We start from the raw sequence: 18,516 nt of genomic DNA on the forward strand, positions 1-18,516 counted from the left end.
TCGACAAAGTGAGAGAGTGGCATGGACATATACACACTACCAAACGTAAAATAGATAGCTACTGGGAAGCAGCCGCATAGCACAGGGAGATCAGCTCGGTGCTTTGTGTCCACCTAGAGGGGTGGGATAGGGAGGGTGGGAGGGAGGGAGACGCAAGAGGGAGGAGATATGGGGACATATGTATATGTATATGTATAACTGATTCAATTTGTTATAAAGCAGAAACTAACACACCATTGTAAAGCAATTATACTCCAATAAAGATGTTAAAAAAAAAGAATACAGAAAACAAGAAGATACAGTTCTTAGATGTTGTTTCAGGCCGTCTGCCATGCTGTATGTCATCCCCCCTTTGGTAGAGAAATCGGGGAGTTTGGATAGAGTTTGATAGCAGGGCATTTCCCCAGCCTCCCAGTCCCCAATTTAAATGTACATCAGCAGAAGAGATTTCATATTAAAACTTACACATATCCTGGCCTCAGAATGCTACTTACTCATCTGTTTTTCAAATATCACAGAGTTAGAAATCACAGATACACGGACATTTGATTTCTAGATCCCTTATTTTTGAATTTATGTAAATTACCCCACCAGATTAAATAAACACTGTTTTTTTCCCTTCCTAGAGGCTGAACGGGTTCTTGGTATCCTGTGAAGTGTGGCGGGAGCTGGTCTCGCACTCGGAGTCCCTGGGGCTCCCTGTTTGGCTGTTGGGGTCACTCTGTGAGAGCACTGTCACCCGCACTTAGCTTGTTGCCCCCTGGCCTCTTTGCGCACAGTTTCACTCCTACCTCTTGGTGTATGCAGCTCTCTTTTCAGGGCCTGCCCTTTGCTCTCCTGCTCTTCCGGCCCAGTCTTTCAGGCTGTGTTCAGACCCCTCGTTTCTCCTGGCAGCTCCAGCTAGAGGTGCCCGTTCTCTTCTGTCAGCTTGTATAATGCACTCCCACTTGGTACCGTTGCATTACAGCCGGATGTTCCTGGTTTTCCCTCCAGGTGTCTTAGATTCCTATGGAGACTAGGAAGTTCCTGGGGCCCCTTGTAATCCTTTGTGTGCCCCACACCGATTGGCACTTGTTAATATTTATTGTTGGATTAAAGCCTCTTAAATTCTCGACTTATCTCCCATGGGGTTTATGTGGTATTTTTCTGTTAAAACTATTTTCTTTCCTTGCCTATAACTCCCTGGACAAAGGGGATGAGAGAAAGGTAGCAGAAGGGCTGGCGAGGTTTGGATCTGGCTTTGGCACAGCGCGCCGTGCGGCCCTGACTGAGGCAATGAACCTTCTTTTGCCTTGGGGTCCGCGTTCCTGCGGCAGGGGTGGGACCAGATGAGGTCTGGGGACTCTTCAGCTCTGCCAGCAGCCTAGGGTCCCACAAAGGTAGCTTTGATGGAAGTCTCCAAACAAAGACGTCTTCAAAATAAGAAGTTCACGGGGGAGTCTTTTTCAGCATGAAATTTAGTTTCATGCTTTTATTTAGTTTTAATATCAAATCACTTTGATCAGCCTTTGAGTATCTAAACACCTCAGTTGCTGTCTTCTCTCGAGCAGCTCTGTTCACTAGAACTTTCTGGGACGATGGGAATATTCTACATGCAGCTAGGTGACCACTCGCTACATGGGCTACTTTGTGCTGGGAATGTGGCTGGTGTGACTGGGCAACATAAATTTTAATTGTAAGTAGTTTGATTTGATTTAATTTTTTTTTTTTTTTTTTTTTTGCGGTATGCTGGCCTCTCACTGTTGTGGCCTCTCCCATTGTGGAGCACAGGCTCCAGATGCGCAGGCTCAGCGGCCATGGCTCACGGGCCCAGCCGCTCCACGGCATGTGGGATCCTCCCAGACCAGGGCACGAACCTATGTCGCCTGCATTGGCAGGCGGACTCTCAACCGCTGCGCCACCAGGGAAGCCCCCTTTTCATGCTTATTTTAAGATGAAAATAATAGTATAAACCAGGGACAGTCAAATGGGTTTGTACTTCATCTTGCCCCTTCCCTCCAGCCACCCATCGAGATAAAGAAAACACTGTCAGTGTCCTCCCAGGGCAGTGCCCGCTGGTCCTCACCCTTCCTGCGGTGGGAGGTTCTGGTTGGAGAGGACTGGACATCAGAGCCAGCGGTGAGCTGCCCAGAGAGCGCAGGTGATATGGGGCTTCTTCAGGGGCCAGCAGAGGCGGAGGGGTGATGCTGGGGTCCTTAGGTTTTATTTTTCCGTTACCAGCAAAGATGACAGTTTGTCTGACAAGCCTCCTACCTAGCGTCTGTGGGAGTGATGCTGGCTTGGAGGGCACTCGGGGGTGGCAGCCTTGCTGGGCACGCTGATGTTGGGGAATTGTTACTGACCAGCTGGGAATCCAGGGCTCTAGTGGAATCTCTGTCTGACGTTAATGGAATTCAACCCAGGCTCTCCGGTTCTTCAGTGTTCCAAGGGAGCTTATACAGAAGTGGGTTTAGCCTCAGATTCTTTTCCTCAAAATAGGGGAAAGGACTTTTAATAGCTTCCCAGATGATGATAATTCAGCTGGACTGGTGAGGTGCCTGGGGTTGTGCGAGAGGAGGTGACATGATGTGCTGGTCTTCACTCTGTGCAGTTGCTTTCCCTGTGCCAGCCAGCGATTTGAGGATTAACTGTATTTACCACACACACGCATTTATTTATCTTTTCACTCTTAATTACCTCATTTTGCTCCAGATATTAACAGTGAAGAAGAATTGCCTGAAGAGAAACTAGAATTATGGATATAATAGGATTATAAGCAATGCTGAGATGTTTGTCCTCCCAACTTCTCTCCTCCTCCCCCACCATCTTTCTTCTTTTGGTGGAACTGTTTATCTTTTCCAACTGTTTGAAAATGAAAACAAATTAGAAGCTCCTGTGGAGGTTCAGGGGAAACGCTTGGACTGAATCATGGCCAGGTCTGTGCATTCAGGGCAGATGACCTGCAGGATATTAAGTCAAGGCCCTCTTTTCTTCTGAGCAAATGACACAGAGCAAGGCAGCAGAATTGTATTTTGACAATTAACTAGTTTCCACAGCCCTGCTCGCCCCTGCTTTATTTGTCATTAGTTATTCCAGACTGTCCAGCGTGCAGAAAACCTCCAGGGCTGCTGCCCTCCCCACGCTGAGGGGAAGGACTTCGCGGGCCTCTCACACTGTTAGTGCTTTTTATTTCTTTTTCCCGTAAGGACCACTTTACTGCTGGTGAGTGGAGGAGGGACAAGAACAAATAAAATGCACACGAAAAACAGATTCCTCTTAAATTCTTGGAATTTAAGTACTTACTGAGAATTTCAAAGATTTGGATGCTTCAATGGACTTTTTTGCTTGTTTGTTTAAAGGAATGATTCCAACTTTGAATGCGGCTCCTCGGTCATTGCCGTAATTCTCAATGACTGATTGCAGCTGAGAGAAGTCAGGGTCAGCTCACAGTTCCCGGAAAACTGGGCGGACAGATACTCCTCTCCATCCCCAAAGCTGCCCTGAGGTCCGGTTGGCAAGCATGACCAGGATACTTGGTCATCTTTCTGACATCGGGGTTTACTTTAATGTGTGACATATATTTAAAGTGATCATATAGAGACATAGAATTGCTCTGGCTTTCTTCATAGCGTTAGTCATGTTTGCTGTTTTTATCAACATTGGGCCCTTGGTTGGGGGCAACTCCAGGTGGTGACGTTCCTGTCACGGCAGAGTGTGACCTGCTCCCCGACAGCCCCTGAGACTTCCTCGGCCGGAGTTGCAGTGGAGGCTGGGTGGCTCGTCGTGCCCTTTCTCCCTGGTCTCAGATGTTGTTTGTGGTGGTGAGTTAGCTCAGTAATCGCCCCTCAGTTCCGGGTCCTGTACGGGATGCTGGGGACATAACAGAACACAGGGCCCGGGTCTTCTGTTTCTGTAGCACATGGTTATCCTGGTGTCTGCTTTTGATCATGAAATGTTTATGATCTCTGCAGACTGGAAGATGGAAGCAAAGCATAAACATCGAGTCCTTTCTAGAATTCTGTGAATGCATTGTTTGCAGTTACAATTTGATTATCTTATTACAGCGTGTTAATAATTTGAGATGAGTGTCTGTGTTGAAAGGAGCCATTTTCAATGGACATTTTAACTCTAAATGTAATACCAAGACTACAGTTTTCCTTATGCCTTGTGACTTCCAGGTGAGAAACTTGGAATTGACCCAACAGGATATACTGAATTACTCAGTTTACCTCGGAGGAAGGGAAACTGGAGATGTCTGGAGCTGTTTGCGGCTGTGTGAAATTACATTCCCCCTTTTCTCTGCCGCAGCCCGGGTGCCCTGGCTCTGCTCTCCTGGGTAGCTGACACCTTCAGGAGTGGGTCGCCCAAAGGCAGCACCAGCAGATGCTTCCAGGAACCCTGCAAGGGCGAAGGGTAGAAACTGCATCAGGACTACACGTATGGAAACCTCACAGTGAAACTCGAGCACGTTGTATTTACTGTTAGAACAGCAGGAGATACGTAAAGAGCTTTTTCTCTCCCTTTAAATTGATTGGAATTCAAATGGGAACACAGTTTGGACGAGTTGGTTTCTTTGTCAGTTTAGGAGGTAGTTGTACACAGACTTGCTGTGTTGTCAGTTTTCTGTGGCTTGTTTTGCTTGGATATGGCGTGGTGGCTGTCACAGAGTGCCACCCGGTGTGTGATGTGCTCCCGACACAGGATAGGCTGTAAACCTGCTGAGCACCAGCTGCTCCCACAGACCCTGGCATTCGCCGGGTGAACTTGGCAGAGGGGCTAGTCGTGAGCCAACTGCAGGTCTGCGACACTTTGTAACTGTGGGGAAGCGGGCGTTTAAATCCTCGAAGGTTCTGGGAGGGTGGGGACCACATGCTGGCATCTCACTGGGGGGCTGTTATTTCTCTACTTTCCACTTACCTGGAAACGCTCTGGAAGTGATTTTTTTTTTCCATTTTGTGAAAAATGACACAGAAAAGACAGACAACTGGTTGTGTTGGTATCAAAATTGAAAAGATCTGAAAAATACAGTTTTTAACCACAAAATAGAAGCTGGAATTGAAGAAGAGCTCAGCAGATTTGATTGTGACTGAGGTTTCCTGTGTCAGATCCTTGTGTGAAAAGAAGACTCCTCTTGGGTGTGTTCCAGTGAGTGTGTTATTCAGGGCAAGACCACATATTATGGGTAGAATTACCTGCTACTCTGTCATTTTCTGTATTTTATTGTTCATCTTTCTGTGTTTGAAAGCCAGTTCTGATTGACTTGGTCTTTGGTAGAGGAATTTAACTTATTTATATTTATTATTTTTATGTGATAATTAACATTAAACTTTTTTTTTTCTACTTTTGTTTTTTGTGGGAGAGGTTACTGACTTTCAATGCTTTGCAATTTGGGAGATATACTTTCACTTTTCTGTCATTCCAATAATTGTCTTTAAATTAGCAAAATGCTATTTGAACCTTTTTCTTTCTGTTATCCATATCAAGAATAAAGCAGTGTTTGGTGGTACTTTTACTCTAACACCACATATCTTTTGTACTTCTTACTTTTCACCTATTTTAAGCATTTTATATCCAGATTATTTTAATGTTTTTTAGAATTTATTTCTCTTACGTTAATGATTTTGAGGATTTACTCTTTTTCATACCCACATTAATTCCAATTATATAAATATAGCTCATTGTTCATAGTGTTTATGCACCTGCATCCTTGTTTTTGGATTGTTTATTTTAACTAATCTCTTTACTTGCTGGAACATGACTCACTTAGTATGTTGAGGAAGTGAGGTGTGTGTCTGATAAACTCCCAGCTCTAGAATATCTTGTTTTTTTAAACTTCAGACACATACAGCTGGCTCTACGCTTTTCGAATCATATTTTTTTCTCAATACTTTGAATCTTATTTGCTTTTCAAAAGAGCTGTAGTTTACTCTAGTTCTCTGTATCACATGCTGGATTCACATGTAGGCATCTGGTTTGCTGTGGGACTCCTGTCCTCCATGTGTGTCTGTGTTCTGGTGCCCCTTCTTCTCGGCCTGGCCTGCAGTGAGCAGCTGACCATGCTGTCTTCTGAAGCTTAATGTTGCAGAGAGAAAGACTGAGGTCAGCCCGAGTTTTGTTCCTTTGTGGATAATCCATTTGTCCTTTTTAGATTTGTGTAGGATTTTTAATTATATTTTCGATTTGCAGCTTGGAACGTGCTACATCTAGACATTTATCTACGTTCAGCTTATTTAGTTCTAGGGAGGCCTTGGGATGTGCATCGTCTCAGCGCAAGGTTATGGTGGGAAATCACGGCAGACTCTAGATCCGTGTTTTCCAGGTTTTCATATGCACGTGATATTTTCTGATTTCAAATGTCACTTACTTGTGCATCTGCTGCTTTTATTTACCTAGATCTTTAAAAAGATTCAGTGTCCTCTTGGGTTTCTTAAGAATGTGAATCAGAATTTCTAAAAAAGTATCCTCCTCTTGCAGCAAATCTATTTCAGGAGGAACCCGTTCCTCTTGAGGGTGGTCTCCTTTGCTGCGTATTCTAGGTATGTTCTGCTTTCACGGGAAGGGGCCCCCACCCACCACGCCTCTTTGCAGTTCCCTTTATGCTTTAAACAGTAATTCCTCTGAGTGTTTTGCTTGTAGATGGGATCCTTTACCCTTTCTGGGTTTTCATTATTTAATGAGGTTTTCTAACATTTTTATATTGGTCGATTTCTAGAATACAGGAGGATGAAATTAGATGCCCCCCTCTCTTTTTTTTTTTACATTCTGTATTTCCTTTAGATGTCTTTGCCTTGTGTTTTAAGTCTTTTGAAATATTTTTTTTTCTCATTAGCCGAGAAAAGTCTTGCCTTTTGAATGATGATCTAATCAAGTATTAAGATTTACTGTAAGGTTGTAAGCACAGTTGTATTCTCATTTATCTTTATCAAATGCCTGCTCTCCAGGTTCTGTGTTTCTATGATGTCAGAGTATGAGCACCTTCCTTAAACGTGGGCATTTTCTTGTGTCTGCTTGTACACATGCACAAAATTAGAATCCCCTTTGTCTTTGTCTTCCTTTCTTTTTTTTTTTTTCATTTTTCATTCATTCATCTATTTGTACATGCAGTGCTCATTAAGAAACATTATTGCCAGCCACTGTTCTGGGTGTTAGGGGTACCAGGTGGCTCATAGGGGGTCTCTTCTCTCAAGGAATCCAGGAGCTGCTGGTGGAGCGGGCCCAGTGCCTATCTCACTGGGGAGGGATGTGTTGGAGGGGAGGTTGCAGTGGGCCCTTCTCAAGAGGTGAAGTTTGAGTTCGGTCCTAAAGACTGAAAGGGATGTAGGAAGATGGAGCTGTGTTTTCCCGGCTCAGTAACAGCATGGTGAGTGATTAGCTAGAAGGGCACATGGGATAAGAAAAAAAGCATTACTTTTTTACCTAAAAATATAGTCACCTTATTTTTAAGATTATGCAGTTCGTTATTTTAGCTCTATTTCTCTTACATTTTGAAGTCCCAAATGTTGACACTCAAAATTCAATGAAAAGGTTTTGTCCGCATTAGATAGTTGGGTCATTTTTAGTGAGAGAGGAGTGGCCAGGCCCAGGACAGCTGAAGGACACGTTGCTGTGTCCAGAGGTCACCCCGGGAGTGTCCAGGCCGGCGGACTCCTGCTCACAGGGGTCCTTCTGAGACCACCTCACGCGTGGCCCAGGCATTCACAGGATGTTTCCTGTGAAACCATCTGCCCTGTCTCATCATAAGTTTTTCAAACATTTATTACTCAAAGGGCCAAGCGACTAAGACTTCCGTTCTTCCAAACTGAACTTTCTGTTTTCTCCCTGGTCAGTGTTTTCTGTACCTAGCACCCTTGTACCACGTGGCTGGTTTCAGGGAGAGTTGCTCCCATGTTCTGTACTTGTGGGCATAACAGGTTTAGTTGGTCATCGTTTACAGACGTTACCTTGCGTCAGTGAGTATGTCATATTTTCCTTCTTCTTCACTGACCTACCCTTCTAAGTGGAATCGAAATCAAATGTGAATCTACTGGGATATTTTGCAATCATCTGGGAATAATTTGAAAAAAAAAAAGTTGCCCACACAAATTAAATGAAGATCAACAGTTTTAAAGTACACGATAGCATCTTGTATAAACTACAGCTTCCATTTCACATTATTCCTGGTCATGCAGTAGGTTCTGGAGAAAAAAGGACTATGGATAATCAGTTAAAAGAATGACAGATTCCCCGATGTGCTGAGCAGTAGTAATACCTAATTTCGATTTCGAGTGTGCTATAATGGATTACCATATAGATGCAGCTGAGCACTGAGCATTAACTACAGCCATGTGCTTTTCAGAAAAGTAATATTTATTCACACTGTGTGGCTTTCCTGCACTTTTAAAATTTTACTCTCCAGCGAAACTACAAACAAGATGTCAGTAGCTTATGTGGCATTCGCAGTAGTGTAGCTTGGAATGTGGGTTGCAGTAGCAATACCTTATTGTGTTTGCCTCCGTAGAGGTAGGCTTCATCTGGGGCTTTCTGAGGGACAGGCTTAGCATTTAGACACAGATGGTTGTTTGGGGCTTCATTTTTATTGACCTCATAGACTTTAATGCATAAAAAATGGCCCTTGCCTTGTTTGAGTGCAGAAAGCATCTGTGTGGGTAGTTTCAGCCTTCTAGTTGTTGTATAATATTACATCCATTTGGGAATATTCTTAGTAGCTCAGATATTGGGCATGGTGTTTCCTATCCAAACCTTACTGAGTTTATTTTTGAGTATCTTTAAAGTCCATCCATTTTGTAAATCTGAAAACTTTTATCCAGAAGTGGTGATGATGATATAGACCTGTCCTCAGAACAAGTTGAGTCTACTTGAACTGAGGGCATCCAAGCATCCAGCTGCACGCCACCTTGCTGTATCCTTTGTCCTTCTTTATATTAAAAAGACATTTGTCTTTGTTGCATACTAAGAAAAGAAACCTAAATCAAGAAGACCAGTATGTATTTTGGAAAGCTGAAGAGCGTGATTCAGTGCCAACTTGGTTTCCTGACTACAGTGAAGATCTGAAGAGCCAGTGGGCATGCCAGGCATTCGTCTTGTCCAAGATGAGCTCTCTCCTAACTCTTCAGAGTAATTTTCTCAGCCTCAGCTGTACGAAATTTTTAGATTAAGTAGCAAGATGGGCCCAGGGGATGATCCCGGAATGTAGGTGGGGTGCCAAATCCCCCTGAAGGAAAGCATGACAGAGGAGGACACCGAGTGCTGCTGTCCTGCTCACTCTGGGAGAGCGGGCTGGATGCAAGGAGGCAGGAGATGTGCAGGGATGACGCAGCTGTCCAGCTCCCATCACCTTGAGGCTGCAGCCAGCAGAGACCCCATCCCCGAAGAAGGGTGCACTTCTTTAGGCCTTCAGCCGCTTGATATGAGAATGTCCTGATTAGTCATTGGAAGATGACCGTGGCAGACAGAGACGAGTGCAGCTCGAATCCCCTCCAGCCTGGCTGCAAGGAGTGGGGTCACCCCAGCCCCCGGCTGTCAGCGCCGTCTTCAGCTTTCCAGCCACGGCCATGCTCTTCCCATCATGACCCCAGCCAGTGACTGAGCGAGGCAGTGGTACAGTGGCCTGGCCATCGTCAGGCACGTGGGGCTCCTCTAACATACTGTGAGCTCTGTGTGGGGGTCTGTTTCTCTTTCACAGATGCTATTCCCCATAAACCACTAGGGCTTCTAACTGCACACAGGGTCTGTTTCCCAGAGAACTCAACCTGCAACCATGATTATTCATTTGGTAGCAAACATATTGAAATAGCCTCTGTAGTAAATTTTTCGGTAAAGAGAAAGGATGAGTTAACGAATCCTAAAACTTAACAGCATTATTTACAGTTGCCAAGGTATGGAAGCAACCTAAATGTCCACCGACAGATGATGGATAAAGAAGATGTGGAATATATAAACAATGGAATACTACTCAGCCATAAAAAAGAATGAAATATTGCCATTTGCAGCAGCGTGGATGAACTTGAGGGCATTATGCTGAGCGAAATAAGTCAGGCAGAGACAGACAAATACTGTGTGATCTCACTTATATGTGGGATCTGAAAACACAACACTAGTGACTGTAACAAAAAAGAAGCAGACTCACAGATACAGAGAACAAACTAGTGGTTACCAGTGGGGAGAGGGAAGGGGGGAGGGGCAATATGGGAGTTGGGGGGAAAAAGGGTTATTATGAGATTGTATGAAATCATGTGTGTGAAACTTCTGAAAATTGTTAAAGTACTATAGAGTTTAAAGACTCATTTAATAAAAATTATAAATAAATAAATAAATGAATGAATAAATATTGACTGAAAAAAAAGAATCATAAAACTTAGGCACAAATGGAAGCTGTCTTTCTCTCTTGAGTCTGGAGAGCCCCCCCCACCCCAGATGTGCTTGTTCTGGGCTCCAGAGCTGCTTGTTTGGCTGGACAGCAGCCCAACTGCTGATACCCTCATCTGTATCCTTGGTTCCAGAGTAGGTGGTTTTCTTGTACTCACCTCCTTGCTTGTGATATTCTCCCGCAATCCATAGACCTCTCTCTGGGTTTTCTCTGCTGTCGTGTCTTCTGCAGCTCATGGGGACATTCAGGTTTACATTCTGATGGTAGGACAATGCTTGGTTCCTGTTAAACGATTGGTTCCTGTTAAAATGTTCTGTAGAAATCTGACTTTCTTCTTCTTCTTGTGATTCCCTTTTAATGTAATGGAACTTAACAAGACATAACCGAGTTTTTACATTTAGTTCCTTTTGTGTGTTATCCATCTAAAATGCATGTTGGTATAATTGCAGAGTGAAGACCTTTTCTGATTTTTTCCCCCCAGAGAGCCACTTGCCTTCATAGAGTTTATAGGCTGATAGATCCATCCTGCCTGGCACTTGGTGTTTGGCCGACAAAGGTTGTGGGTTCTCTGGGCAAGGGAAACCATCGAGCTCACTTGATTTAACGCTGAAGCCACTTTGTTATGTGGCATCGATTTCCCCACATTTCCAGCATCTTTAGCTTTTTCTAACTAGTTGTCATATCAATTAGTCATACGTATTTCTGATCTTTAACACAATAAGCCTACAAACACCCGGCACATCCAGAGTTTCTCCTTTGACTTGTGCACGCTTGCTTCTAACTTCTGTTCCCCCATCCGGCCCCCCGCGTCCTTACCTCCTTAGCAGAACTTCAGGAAACTGTTAGTGCTTGGGTTTTATCTCATTTCATTTCAGGCTCTTTCCCTGAAGGGTCTCATATACACACACCTTTAACTGCTGCCTGTTTTCTGTTACCATCCAGATCCCATTTCTATATTCTAGACCCATATACCCGATTGCCTATCAGAACATCTTCAGTAAGGTGGTCCACTGACACCTCAAATTCCAGGATGTCCAGAGCCAAACCTGACATGCTTCAATTATGGAATTCCTTCTGGATTTGACATCTTGGATTAAATTATTGCCATCTACTGAGCCCTCTGGCGGGTGGGGGGGGGTCATTCTTGAGTCCTCCATTTACCCCAGCTACTCAACCTGTCCACCTTGACAGTTTCCCCTTCTGAATGTCACTGTGCCAGCTTCTCCTCTTACCCTGCTGCCCCTGGTCCAGGCCATTTCACTCCGTCTGAAATACTACCACTGCTTCTTCCTACACGCCCCTGCCTTTCTTCTCAGCCGTCTTACGGAACCTGCTCCAGGGAGAGCATCAACCCCGGCCTCGCCTGCCTCTCCAGGCCCGTCTCCTCCCTTCTCAGCCGCCTGCCTGCTACGCTTACTGCCTGCTGCTGTCTGCCTCTGAACCTTCACACACGCTCCTCCTCTGTTCCTGCCCTCCACTTGGCAATTTAATTAATCTCTAAGTCTTAGCCCAAGTGTCATTTTTTCCAGGAAGCAATCCATGAAGTCCCCACTGATGGGAGGCGCTTTCCCCTCACCCGTGTAACACGTCATACAAATTTCTGTCAGGCTTCTTTTTTTCCCTGAATGATATTTTCCTTACCGTCTCTCTTGGCCATGAATCATGAAACCCTTGGAAGTAAAGACAAAGTATTTTATTCATACTTATTTTATTTCTGCATTTCAAATACCAAGTCTTGTAGATATTTTTCACTAAGTGGGATCTGGCGCGCGCGCGTGTGTGTGTGTGTGTAGATCTGCCGTGTGTGTGTGTGGTGTGTGTGTGTAGGTATGTTTGAGTGTATGTCATTATTATCACATAGTAAAACAGATTTAAGATACCCTTTAGAATTATGGGGTTAAAAGATAACAAACCAACATGTTCTAGGGGAAGTCTGAAGTGGAAAAATGGAGGAGAGAATTTAGTGATTTTCAGCATGTGGTCAGCTATGTACAGCTTTTAATGTATAATCAGAAATAATCTTTGATGGTCTGTGTAGCATTTTCATCTTGTGTAGTGTGTAGAATTCATGACAAATTATGTAACTTAATACATTTATATTTTATGTTTATCAGATTTTGAAAAACTTAGTTCTTTTAAATGATACAGCTTTTATTTTTGGTTTGGGTTTTCTTTACTAGGTTCAGGGCTAAAAAACACCCACACATTTTAATGTATTTTAATGTAAATGCCATCACTAATTCGGTGATGCTTAAGGAAATACAAGGTACATATTATGTCAATGTGAATATAAGACCATAGCAAAGATCAGGATTACCTATAAAATTCACAATTTCACAAGTAAAAAACATTCAGAATTCTTTTACTGAATATTTATTGAGCACCGACTGTGTGCCAGGCATGCTTCAGGCCCTGGGGATATTTCAGGGTGTTCTGGCCTTCATGGGGCTTCCAGTCAGCCAGGGTGAGGACTGTGCCAGGGACGATGGGACAGGTGATGGAGGAGGTGACGTTTACAGTGAGGCCCAGCTGCTGGGAAAGACGTCCAAGCCGGGACAAGTCGTGCCCTTGATAGTCACCCACATTGGATCAGGTTTACCTGTGGTGGCTTTCCCAGTAGACGTTCTTACACATTGCTTTATTGTCAGGTGGGAACAAATGAGGTAAATGAGGTAAACACACTTGTATGTTGCTGACTCAGTTGGAAAGTTACGACAAGAAAACCAAACCAAACCCCAAGCTGGCTTGAATGGAAGAGGTGGTGTGTCGATAGCTGCCTGGAAATATACTTATTCTGGAGGTCTGAATATATCAATAAGTTTTTTACCTTAATTTTTTTTTCAATTTTTTAATCATAGGAATCTGATATATTTTTTAAAATATTTGTTTATGTATTTATTTGGCTGTGCCAGATCTTAGTTGCGGCACTTGGGATCTTTGTTGCAGCGTGTGAGATCTTTAGTTGCGGCATTCGGGGTCTAGTTCCCTGACTGGGGATCGAACCCGGGCGCCCTGCATTGGGAGCGTGCAGAGTCTTAGCCACTGGACCACCAGGGAAGTCCCTACCTTAATCTTTCAAAATGTTAGACTGTTAGGCTAGATAAACCTAGAATGAGGATTTTCATAGTAAAATAGAAATATATTATCAATACCAAGGAATGAATTTTAACCAGTGTTTGGATTTTCTACATTTTTTAAAAAGGCAGTTACAGATAGAATACAAGGACTTTTATTGCCCAAGAGTAACTTGCCAATACTTGTTGTAGAGTGAAAAAAAAGTCGTTCTCGTTTGTTTGGGTCTTTCGGGAACAGCTGCTTTCATTTTCCAAATACTCTTGTATATTGTAAATTTTGTTCTTTATTGTATCTACCAGAGGCAGCGGTGGGGAGATTCATGACTACAATCCTAAAACTAATTTTTAGCTATTAATTTCAAGAAATTCTTGCCACCAATTTCATTTCCTTATTCCACTGAGTAAGGTCGTATCCTCTTTGTCGTTCATCTTTCTTCCCAATTCCGTTTCTTGTCCAGAGACCAGTGAGGATTTTAATGAAAATGGGAAGTGGAAGGTGAAAAAGAAGACACCTAGAGAATCTGGCATTTGAGAGCTTATTCTTGTAATATTTAAGCAATGGCTGTGATTTAATTAAGATAAAATGATCACTTCAGGTTTTTTTTTTTTTTTTCTTTTCTTTCTTATAGGGAGAATTCAAGTTGGGACAGTAATCTCTTTAAAACATTCAGGGAAGGAAGTTTGCTTGGGGCAAGTAAAAGAGACTGTCCCATTGGGGTCCAAGATAAAGTGCAATATTTATGTTATTACGAAGTTTTTTTTTCTTTTCTGAAATATATCTATATAGATATATATAGATATACAGCATGTACTATGGGCTAACATGAAAATGTGTAATTTCATTTGTTGTTTATTTTCTCTTTATATCCTCTGAATTTTCGTTTGTTTGTTTTATAGAAAATACTGCAGTTTCTACCTGAACGAATTTTCTTTCGATGGCATTACCAGAGTATAGGTAAGAACAGTTACAAAAATTTTAAGTAATACAGATTTCTTCCAATCGTATTTTCAGTATTGTTTTGTATAATCAGCACCATCAAGATAGGTTACAGCAGGGAATATTAATAAGTGTGCCAGTTAAAGCTGAGACAGTCCCACCTGGCCTTCAGAGGGAAGTGCATCGTCTGTCTCCTGCTCTAAAAGGGGTTCACAGACCAGCAGCCTCGACCTCACCTGAGAGCTTGTTAGAAAATGCAGAATCTCAGGCCCCAGCCAGACCTCTTGAATTACAGCCTGCTTTTCCAACAAGCGTCCCAGGGGATTCCTGTGCACGTAAAGCTGATCTGGAGTATTTTACTTAAATAATTTTACATTTTTTTCTTGCAAGAATATCTTGTTCTTCAGGCCTTTATCATGGACTCAGAATTATTTTGTTTGACCGTTTTAGAATGTGGCAGCAAGAGGGAACTTGAAATAAAGCAAGTTACCGTGGCTGCCCTTCTGTCCCGTTCTCGACATCTCACAGTTTACTCTCAATTTACTATTCACCGTACAACAAGAGTAATTTGTGGCATCGATTGTGAATTCTACCTTATCTTTAAATAGGTTGTCTGGTTCAGTCCTCCTGCCTTAGAGGACTCTGACATTTCCTGTAACTCTTCTGCCTTACCAGGTGGTCATATTTGAGGAGAGCATGACCTTATAGTGGAATCTTAACTATTAGATCATTCATTCATTGAAATATTTATTGAGGGAGAGACTTTTATTGAGGGAGAGACTTTTCAAATATTTATTGAGGGAGAGAGGCAAAAACAGAGCATCTCACCATGCTGTATTATGTAAGCTGATTGCCTAATGGGGATTAGGTGAGAAAAAACGAGTACAGTATGATCGTTGCTCTACAAGAAGTGTAATGGGAGCAAAGAAGAAAAGTTGAATAATCCTATTCAGAGGGATTGAGGAAGCCTTTGAAAGAGGTCATTTCAATCTGAGCCTTGAAAGATGAGTGTGGGAAGGGCTTTCCAGGTAAGAGATCAATAGGAAAATGATAGGGAACCTGAAAGAATGTGGCACAGTCAGGGGATGTTCCAAAATTCAGGGTCCTAAACTTAATTTAGGATTATTTATGTGAAAACTGTAACCGATCTTTATATAAACTGAATTATTTAAAGTTATATGTTATAAATGTTGTAAGTGTAAAGAAGGTAAAGTATATATACTAAGCACACTGTTGAACTGAATGAATAAATCGTTATCTTAAGATTGTGCCTTGGTCTTTCAAGCTTTCAAACACACAAAGAAAGTTTTTCTTTAAATTTTAGAGTTGTTGATAGCCTTTCTGTTTAACTGATGCTTTGACCTTCTGTATTTAAATTAAGGTAAAAATTAAAAAAAAATTAAACATTAAGTATAAGAGTGACATCACGGGGATTTGTGATGCTCTGCGGTACAGCAGGAATGGATGACAGTGAAAAATACCTGCATGCAGTGTTTATCTGTGCTCCCTATAATCCTTCAATGTTGTTTATGTCGTCTGTGTGAAAACCACCCTCATTTTCTTCAGATAATACTTTACAATGTCTGAAGACTAGTAGGCTCCCCTCAGCATGAATGAACTTACTAGAACTATGTGTGGAAATTAACTTGCCACTTGTGTTGTGAAACTTTAGGTACCCATTAGGCAGTGTGTAGCATCACTTCAACTCTGCACAGGACCTCGTGGGCTGGTTACAATTGCTGGTACAAGTAGCGTTGGTACCCAGTTTAAGAGTATCTCTCTGAGAACAGTGACTTCTGGCTCGGGGGACTGCAGAGCGTCAGGTCTCCTGAGCCCCTGGGAGAGCAGATGTTATCTTTGTCCATTGTGTAGAATAAGCCAGCTCTGTAACTCAGTCAGAATGCATCATGTCTAAGGACGTTCAAGAATGAGCATTTGTGTATCAAATCGTCCTTATTATTGACACTTGTATACTTAATGCTTGAATCAAACAGGCTTTTTTCAGATAAGTAAATTTTTGCGCGATTTATCGAACTGGGTAGAAGTTGGTGTTGCGATGGGCCCACATCCCTTTTCTGATGCTCTCCAGGCTAGATGTGGGTTGAATCAGAGTTTCTCAGATTTCAGAATGGCAGTGTGGTGCGTGGGTGTATAACGACCATCGAATCAACATTAGTGTCTGTAAGTAACCCCCAGGGGCCTGGGCAGCACCCTGTAACCCAGAGTGTCAGGTTTTCTGTAGCCTGAGGTGTAAGTACTCATCATTGTGAGATAACTACACCCCAAATAGCCTCAGGCTAGCCCGGTGTTGCCACCGCATGAGCTCAGGTCACGTCAGGTCTTGTCCACTAAAGAATTACACAGAAAGAGAAAAACAAATATCGAATATAATGCATATATGTGGAATCTAAAAAAATGGTATAAATGATCTTATTTGCAAAGCAGAAATAGAGACAGACATAGAGAACAAACGTATGGATATCAAGGGGGTAAGGGGCGGGTGGGATGAATTGGAAGATGAGGATTGATATCTATACACTATTGATACTATGTATAAAATAGATATTTAATGAGAACCTACTGTACCGCACAGCACAGGGGACTCTACTCAGTGCCCTGTGGTGACCTAAATGGGAAGGAAATCCAAAAAAGAGGAGATATATGTATACGTGTAGCTGATCCACTTTGCTGTACGGTGGAAACTAACACAACATTGTAAAGCAACTATACTCCAATAAAAAAATGAAAATGTAAAAACAAAAAAGAGTTACACAGAAAAGTTTCTGTTTTCATAGCTTTTTGGATTTTGAAATCGCCAGTAAGCGACTGTGGATTTGTAATTCTACACATTTTTTTTTTTTAATACCTCAGCTGTACCTCTTGCATTCTTCCCAGTTTGTTTGGACCTGTTAAAACTGTTGCTATTTGTCACTCAAGATCTTGACCAAGTTCGTTATAGAAAGTAAGAAACTGTAGGGAAATACCAGATATCAAAGGGAAGGAATGTGCCTTGGATCTCTCCTTAGCACTGGCGTCTTGACGTGTGCAAAACCTCTGGGGTCAGGGCAGGAGGCTTTTCCCAGCGCCCGACAGTTTAGGGACCTAAGCTCCCTTATTGCAGGCTTTCGCATTCTATATAGATATTTGGTATTCCTTACCTAATAGGAAGAACACTGCTGTGTAAACCTCTTAATTAAATGTTAATTGGGCCTGGTAGGGGCCAAGGTACTCTGAAATATTGGGTTAGCACCTTGGAGTTTGGTTTTCACAGCACTGACACAGCATGCTTCCTGCCCCACAGCACGAATGACAATGTTACTAGCACAGAAGCCGCAAATATGAGCAACTCCTGCATCTGCAAGTCTTAGAAGCTCTCAGACCCACCCGATAGCCACATTTTACCCTGAGAAGGAAGGAGATAATTGGAAACATCAGTTGCCACAGTGTTTGAAGTCGGCTTCTTATCTTGTCATCATGTTTTGTCCGTAGCAAAGAGAGACATTCTATTTCTCTTAAAAGTGTTTTTAGAGGGAAAAAATACGGTGTAAGGTTGTTTTTTTTTGTTTGTTTGTTTTTGCGATACGCGGGCCTCTCACTGTTGTGGCCTCTCCCGTTGCGGAGCACAGGCTCCGGACGCGCAGGCTCAGTGGCCATGGGTCACGGGCCTAGCCGCTTCGCGGCATGTGGGATCTTCCTGGACCGGGGCACGAACGTGTGTCCCCTGCATCGGCAGGTGGACTCTCAACCACTGTGCCACCAGGGAAGCCTATCTGTAAGGTTTTTAAGGCTGGCTCCTTGCTGTAAATCTGTGAACAAGGAACATATTTGAACTCTAAGGCTTGCAGTGTGAAATGAACACTGGCTCATTATTCTGAGCATCTGGAGATACTGATTCAAGTGATGTTTGGAGAGTAAGGAGATTAGGGAAGTGGCTGACACAGCACTTATGAACTCTGTGATATATGCTGGCCTGTTACTCAACTATTTGCAAATTTCCATTACTAATTACAAATGGAAAAAAATTTGTTTATTAGATTTTTCTTGAAGTCCATTTTAGGCCAGTAGTAAATCCTGGTGGGTAAACGTGGCTGCTTGAAGCCTTATCTGAGAGTAATACTGAGAACTGACAGGGAGTGAGATGATGACAAAGAATGGCACAG

General features: G+C 42.8%; 1 protein-coding gene across 1 annotated transcript in view; it reads left to right on the forward strand.

The window, feature by feature from the left end:
• The window catches only part of RALGAPA2 (Ral GTPase activating protein catalytic subunit alpha 2), a 282,968-nt gene that overhangs the window by 32,982 nt on the left and 231,470 nt on the right, over positions 1-18,516 (forward strand). Inside the window, exon 4 of the mRNA XM_004270420.4 lies at positions 14,317-14,374. Coding sequence (XP_004270468.2) covers positions 14,317-14,374 — 58 coding nt within the window. The remainder of the gene's footprint in view (positions 1-14,316; positions 14,375-18,516) is intronic.

This window comes from Orcinus orca, chromosome 16 (assembly GCF_937001465.1).
Source record: "Orcinus orca chromosome 16, mOrcOrc1.1, whole genome shotgun sequence".
Taxonomy (NCBI): Eukaryota; Metazoa; Chordata; class Mammalia; order Artiodactyla; family Delphinidae; genus Orcinus; species Orcinus orca.